Genomic DNA, 7346 nt, shown 5'->3' with positions numbered 1-7346 from the left:
ATATTTATAAAAAATTCGATAAAAATACATATAAATATTAATTTTTTTAATTTCAAAAATAATTTTAATATACATGTTTATGTTTAATTAATAAATAATTGACAAGTTAGTTAGAAAATTCTTATTTTTACCTAAATTTAGAATAAAATCATGAATTTCACTATAAATTTAGCCACTGTAGATTTAGGTTTAAGTAATTTTTCCCTTTTTAATTAAAATTGTAATAAGTTTTATATTTAAATTTAAATTAATAAATTCACATTGAATGAATATACAAATACAACTTTAATTAATTTTTCATTAAGTGGCAGTGCCCCGCTGAAATTTCTCTCTTTCTTCCTCTCTTTCTTTCCTATATCAGAGACCCGCCAAAAACACCGTTTCTTTACTTATTCCATCATGGAGAATGCACAAAGCGTCCCGGAGAAGACAAGCTCCAACCACCACAATCGTCAAGGGGTCAACAAAACCGATGGCCGTGATTTCCCCTCCGACGACCACGATTACCAATCAGGATTCGCCAACAGCTTCGAGTCGGAGGCTATCCCTGGAGCCTTGCCTCATGGCCAGAATAGCCCTCTTGTGTGTCCTTATGGTCTTTACGCCGAGCAGTTCTCTGGGACCTCCTTTACTTCACCTCGCAAGCTTAATCAACGCAGGTTCCTTTTTTCTATTCTTCTTTATTTGATGCTCCATGGTACAAGATTGACCAGCCACATCAAATTTTAGATCATGGCTTAATTGGTTATTGATTCTCTCTCTTTGTGTTTTGGGAAGTTGGCTATATCGAATTAAACCATCGGTTACCCATGAACCGTTTAAGCCTCGGATTCCAAGTAATGGGAAGCTAGTGAGCGAATTTGACAAGACAAACAGTTGTGCAACGCCTACTCAGCTGCGGTGGAAGCCTGTGGATATCCCCGACTCCCCAACTGATTTTGTTGATGGATTATACACAGTTTGTGGGGCTGGTAGCTCCTTTCTCCGCCATGGATATGCTATTCACATGTAATTGGTATCTTCCAAAAAGTTTGTTCATCATCTTTCAAGCTTTATATAATATATATATATATATATATATATATATATATATATATATATATATATATATATATATATATATATATATATATGAACAGGCAGAAAAAATATTTTTTCTATATATATTTTTTTTCTGTTTGTAGGTACGCAGCTAACAAATCGATGGAAAACTGTGCTTTCTGCAATGCTGATGGTGACTTCTTGATAGTTCCCCAGCAAGGAAGTGAGTGACTTAACATGATTCGGTCATGATTTTCCTATGAAACAGTGAATTTCTAGTTCGTTACATTCGGTTTAACTTTTTAATAAAAAGGGTATTAAGATTAGTATTTTCTTCATTAGTGCAGAGTGAACTATTAGTATGTTCTTCATTAGTGCAGAGTGAGTGAACTATTTGTATGTTCTTCATTAGTCCAGAGTGAACTATGTTCTTATTGATTCATGTTTTTGACAGATAAAACAAATGTTTTTGACAGATAAAAACAAAGTCACCTACATATAGATTAGATATTTTTGTGCACTGGATAATTATAGGAGGACAATGGTTCATTGTACTTTTGGCTATAGCTCTTGATCTCTGGAGTCTATATATGTAAAAGTTCTTCTGTTTTCTGTTTAAAAGAACTTTGTTGCCTATGGTGTGTGTAAAGCTCTAATATCAGTAAGGAGTAACCATCCTTAACTTGGAAAAATTTTCAATTTTCAATTTTCAAATAATTTATAATTCTAGCAATCATATTCTGGCGTGGGAATCATACATTGAGGTGTTTGTTTATGCTGAAGTAGTGCTAAACTGGCTTAGCTTACAAGGCCAGACAGGTTCGGAGTTGGACTAATTGACAAGGGCCCAACCAGAGCTGCCAAAAATGCTACCATTTTGAGGGAAGAGAGGATTGAAATGGATGGGAACAGCGAGACTCGACTTTCTTGGGCATGTTAATAAGCCAATTTTAGCCAACTCAAATTCCTAGGTCTGTAAACATTTGACACCAAAAGATTTGTCAATTCTTGTGCTAACACGATGGCATGCCCAAGCAAGTTGAAGTGATATTGCTACTAAATTCCTCACTTCTTATGCAAGCTTTTTACCTTCTACTGTATTTTGGTGTGTAAAACGTTATTTAATTCCAGATGCTCACAAGATTGTTACTTTCTATGTCCTTATTAGTTACTTGGGTTGCTTACTCAGGATCTGATAGCGCATCTGCATCTTATATTTTCACGTGTTACTTTTTTTTTCTAGTTTCTCCTTGTGCATGTGTAGTGCATTATTTATCAACATGCTTGAGAATTGAAAAGTTGAGATGCTATTGTTACTGATACTTTGTCCTAGTTGTACAGGGTTATGGATCACTACTGAATGTGGAAAGCTGCAAGTCTCTCCGGGTGAAATTGTTGTTTTACCTCAAGGATTCCGTTTTGCTGTAGATTTTCCGGATGGTCCATCACGTGGTTATGTTGCTGAGATTTATGGTACCCATTTCCAGCTTCCTGATCTTGGGCCAATAGGTAACTAATTCTTATTGAGATGTTGCTGACAAACAGCATAGGCTCATTATATAGGTTTCAAATGCAAAAGTAGAAATAAATTTTCTTTTATTTAGGTGCTAATGGTCTTGCTGCTTCAAGGGATTTTCTTGTTCCTAAGGCCTGGTTTGAGGAGTGTTCTCGTCCAGGATACACTATCATACAAAAGTTTGGTGGAGAACTATTTACTGCAAAACAGGATTTTTCTCCTTTCAATGTAGTTGCCTGGCATGGTAATTATGTTCCATATAAAGTAAGTGATTGCCACTATAGTACGAGTTCTAGTTTTTAATATGTTGTACACACAGACAACTTTCTTATTTGATCTCAAACTGGTAACTGTTTTTTATCTGCAGTATGATCTCAAAAAGTTTTGCCCCTATAATACTGTGTTGATTGATCATAGTGATCCATCAATAAATACAGGTAGATAATGTGGTATCGAATTTTCACCTTCCCAGTCTTCGTCATTTTGGGTAAAAATATGTTTCATCTATTAATTGAATTTCTGCAATATATTATATATCTCAGTTCTGACAGCACCAACTGATAAGCCTGGAGTGGCGTTGATTGACTTTGTTGTTTTTCCTCCTCGGTGGTTGGTTGCTGAGCATACTTTCAGACCTCCGTATTACCATCGCAATTGTATGAGTGAATTTATGGGCCTGATTTATGGTGGATATGAGGTGAACCACTATTCTCAATTATTATTATTATTTGTTTATAACCAATCCTTGGATGTGCAGTTCTGGTTTTGGTTTGCGGTCTCCCTAATAACTGGAAACATACTGCAGTTCCAATTTGTTCTTTGATATTTTCATTTCGGTTTTGGTTCAGTTCATTAGTGCTTTAATTTTGGTTAAGGAGGAGACTTAATTCATTTTGTACTTGCTCTCTGCTTCATTTTCAGGCAAAAGCCGATGGATTCCTCCCAGGTGGTGCAAGTCTTCATAGCTGCATGACTCCACATGGTCCTGATACAAAGACATATGAGGTACAAGTCTTTTAGATAGCTTCATTCGCCAATTGCAATCACCTTTTATTGGGGCTCTCTCTCTCTCCATGTTCTGAAGCCATGGTGACTTCGGAACAACCTCATATTGCTAACTGATGTTCTTGGGGTCTGGTGCGAACGTAAATCAATTGTCTTTTCTGTAATCAGTATAAATTTTAAGAAGTCTCTCATTTCAATGTCCATAGTCCATGCATTGCTGCAATTCTGAATATTTTAACTATCTAACAATTCATTAAGGTGGTAATTGATGAACTGTCCTGATCTAAAAACACTGTATTTTGCTTCACAGGCTACCATTGCACAGGGGAATGATGCAGGACCGTATAAAATCACCAATACAATGGCTTTCATGTTTGAATCAGCTTTAATCCCCAGAATCTGCAAATGGGCAGTTGAGTCCCCATCTGTGGATCATGATTATTACCAGTGTTGGATTGGACTCAAATCCCATTTTTCACATGGAGCAGATGCTAACAGCAATGGCGTATAAAATGGACGCCATGGTCATGGAACTTGAATGTATTGTGGCTCAAATGTGATCATCAAACAGAAATACTGGGCGTGAGCTTTCCTTCTGCTCAATTGTTCACTGTGCAGCATGTATATACAGAAAGGAATAATTGAAAGGAACATAAATTATATTGAACTATAGAAATTGTTGTTTTTCTGTGTTCTGCATGGCCAGCGTTCAGCAGTGCTGCTATGACTTGGGATTATTGTTTGTTAAGGTTATGAATGGTTAAACTTAAATATTTAGCAATTAACGGTTGTATCCAACGACTCGAATCAAATACCTCCCAAGAAATTCAGTTCTATTTAATTAGTGCCTTACTTTACAGAAGCATGTGCTATTGTGCTAATAGCTAATGGTTCAGTGGTCCCTTTTTTTTCAATCTAAGGTTGATTAACTTCATCAGATAAAAGAAGGTTTAAACCCATTACATATTGAAAGAAGACTTCATGAAAGAATATAAACTACAAAAGGCTCAAAGATGTAATAATAAATACCTTAACCCAAGCTAAAACTAACGACCCAATTTAGAAATTATCATCGCTCTGTCATAAATCCAAAAAATTAATCACCTTTTGCAGCCACAGGAAAAAGCATACTGCTTCCGAACAACACTTCAACCATGGAAAATAAGACCTGCACTTTTAGAAACTCCATCGCAACACCAACACCAGAAAAGATAAAAAGTATCCAACGGTTTCAATACCTTATATCCGTTAATAGCCATTTTAGAGATGAGATGCTTCAAGTAGTTCCTCTGAACTATATAAATTTAAATGTTTATACCGTTGAAATAAATAATTTATATATTAATAGAGTTTTAAAGTTTAGTATAAATAAATAATTTACAATTAATGATTTGTATGGGAAACAATGCATTAGATAATCTGTTGCTGCTGCTGCTGCTGATGGCGGCGGCGGCTGGTGACTTTCTAGTAAAGCCCCCGACTCCACCCTTCTCCTCCCACACCTCTAGGTCTTAGAAAAATACCTAATAGAAAAAATCTTCAAAGAAAGAAAAAATTAAGACATGGAACTAAAACATAACCATCATGTTGTTTTTTTTGTTGGGCTTTGCTTCTCTCGTACAGTTATATCTCCTTCGTTCCTTATATATTATTGAGAGTGATTATAGGAATACCCACCAAGCTTTTCCCGGTATTAGTTAGTTCTTTTCTTGATCTCTCCTAACTACTCAGTGTTCTAAGGAGCCAAAGATTAATTTTTCTAAATCATTATTAGGTGGTTGTACTCTTTGCCTTCTTTGGTCTGTTCTGTTTCAGTTGTTGGATACTGAATTTCTCTTTCAGTTGTTGGATTTCTTCCCTTTTGTTTCCCTTATATTATCATGCTCTACGTTTTTTATATGATGGACACGCCCATCTGGAAAAATTATTTTCATACAATATCTACCCGTGTTCTAAGGTTTTCAGATTATAGCATGGCTGAATTGCCTCCCAGAATACCCACTGTCACCCCAAATTGGCCTCCATTGTTTCCACCTCAAACAATGTCTAATTATTTCTCTAATACTCACACCGCCGCCGCCGTCGTTGACACCCATCAACCCTCCTGTGTTGATGAATTTTCGGACTTCACGTCCACTAGACGAGCCGCTCATCGCCGTTGTATAAACGATTCCATCGCATTTCTTGAGACAAGTACAACACCATTGGACGAGGACTGCAACAACCAGACTAATAACAACAACGATAATAATAATTATTATGTTCCCTCAAATGGCTTTATCTCCAGCAATTTTGAGTTCGACAGGCTAGATGACGACCAGCTCATGTACATTTACTCCGACGACATGTCGTTGTCGATGCTACCATCCTCGTCAAACCCATCAACAGCGTCCGGTCAGAACAGTAACAATGATGATAAACCAATGGTGGGATTTAATCAACATCAACAACATAAAAAGAAGCAGCAACCGGCCAAGATTGAGTCTGGGGAGGTGAAGAGCACATGCAAGCAAGAACCACGAACGCAACAGCTTCCCACATCTCCTAATGGCGACCCTACCATTATCGACCCTAAGAGGGTTAAGAGGTAACTACCCACGTACTAAAATGTCTTAAACTAGACAATAGTTGTGCAGTGAGAGTTGATTTTGGGGGAAAATTATACAGTAGATCGTATTATCACATTAATATTTATAATTTTCATAAATATATATTCAAATGATTTTTATATTTTCGATAGATTATTCAATTTTATATACGTTATTTATCAGAGTTTTGGCAAATCGTAAATCTGCTCAAAGGTCAAGAGCGAGGAAATTACAATACATTTCAGAGCTTGAGCGGAGTGTCACGACATTACAGGTACATGAATTACCTTCTTTCAAGTTATTTTTTAATCGAATTTTTTTAAGAAAATATTTATCCTAGCATGTAAATATTGGTATTATTTTATAATTTTTGAAGATCAATTGACGTAAAATAATTAATTATTAATAAAAAGATGTTTGATGTGAAAATTGAAGATGGAAGTTTCAGCATTGTCACCAAGAGTAGCGTTTCTGGACCATCAAAGGTTGGCTTTGAATGTTGATAACAGTGCTCTAAAGCAAATGATTGCTGCTTTGGCTCAAGACAACATTTTCAAAGATGGTAAGATCATGTGTTCATTATTCATAAATAATTAAATAAATAAAATATTCATGACTTGTGGCTCATGAACATTTGTGAATGGAAATGTGGCAGCTCTACAAGAGGAATTGAAGAAGGAAATAGAGAGGCTACAGAAACTGCATAAGCAACAGAACCGAAAAGAGATGAACAAAAGCAATGCAGCACCATCAAACCATCAAACCATGCACCATGTGGGCAAGGAGGATCTTCTCATCAGCTGACAAATACTATTACAAAATTATTATCATTATTATTCTATTTATATATATTTATTTAGAAAGAAAAAAAAAAGAGTAGATTGAAAAATTATACAATACATCTGTAGTACTTTCTACCAATTACATTATAACAAGTGAAAAAAAAATTTAGTGAGTTTATAGTTATTTCTACTTAATTAATTTATTTTATATAATAAAATAATAAATATTTTAATTTATTATCTAAAATATATTAAGATCCACATATTATCTAAAATATCTTTATGTTGCATGATATGCAAAATATGATAAAATATAAAATGTGGTATGACTTGAGTCTAAATCATTCAATCATATTATTGAGCAGTCTAAACTGAATTATAATAATTTAATTTTAACAATATTCATATTCATTT

General features: G+C 35.0%; 2 protein-coding genes across 2 annotated transcripts; both read left to right on the top strand.

The window, feature by feature from the left end:
• Nucleotides 1-312: 312 nt before the first annotated feature.
• On the top strand, nucleotides 313-4261 carry LOC110611576 (homogentisate 1,2-dioxygenase). The gene is made up of 9 exons (XM_043955329.1): nucleotides 313-659; nucleotides 778-1008; nucleotides 1185-1264; nucleotides 2383-2550; nucleotides 2646-2821; nucleotides 2925-2994; nucleotides 3100-3254; nucleotides 3479-3562; nucleotides 3873-4261. The coding sequence occupies exons 1-9, from the start codon at nucleotides 400-402 to the stop codon at nucleotides 4071-4073; spliced, it is 1425 nt and encodes a 474-aa protein (XP_043811264.1). The 5' UTR covers nucleotides 313-399; the 3' UTR covers nucleotides 4074-4261.
• A 249-nt stretch (nucleotides 4262-4510) lies between these two features.
• LOC110611575 (basic leucine zipper 34) lies at nucleotides 4511-6954 on the top strand. The gene is made up of 4 exons (XM_021751964.2): nucleotides 4511-6149; nucleotides 6334-6424; nucleotides 6586-6712; nucleotides 6806-6954. Exons 1-4 carry the CDS (start codon nucleotides 5443-5445, stop codon nucleotides 6952-6954), a joined length of 1074 nt encoding a protein of 357 aa, XP_021607656.1. The 5' UTR covers nucleotides 4511-5442.
• The last annotated feature ends 392 nt before the right edge of the window (nucleotides 6955-7346 follow it).

The sequence above is a fragment of the Manihot esculenta genome, chromosome 3 (assembly GCF_001659605.2).
Source record: "Manihot esculenta cultivar AM560-2 chromosome 3, M.esculenta_v8, whole genome shotgun sequence".
NCBI classification, from domain to species: Eukaryota; Viridiplantae; Streptophyta; class Magnoliopsida; order Malpighiales; family Euphorbiaceae; genus Manihot; species Manihot esculenta.
Note: the sequence above shows the minus strand (reverse complement) of the source record. Positions and strands in the feature narration are given on the sequence as shown.

Coding starts and splice junctions, on each gene's coding strand:
- LOC110611576 (XM_043955329.1), top strand. CDS start 400: ATGGAGAATGCACAAAGCGTCCCGGAGAAGACAAGCTCCAACCACCAC. Junction 1,009..1,184: donor CATGGATATGCTATTCACAT/GTAATTGGTATC, acceptor TTCTGTTTGTAG/GTACGCAGCTAACAAATCGA. Junction 3,255..3,478: donor TGATTTATGGTGGATATGAG/GTGAACCACTAT, acceptor CTTCATTTTCAG/GCAAAAGCCGATGGATTCCT.
- LOC110611575 (XM_021751964.2), top strand. CDS start 5,443: ATGCTCTACGTTTTTTATATGATGGACACGCCCATCTGGAAAAATTAT. Junction 6,425..6,585: donor GGAGTGTCACGACATTACAG/GTACATGAATTA, acceptor TGAAAATTGAAG/ATGGAAGTTTCAGCATTGTC. Junction 6,713..6,805: donor AGACAACATTTTCAAAGATG/GTAAGATCATGT, acceptor GAAATGTGGCAG/CTCTACAAGAGGAATTGAAG.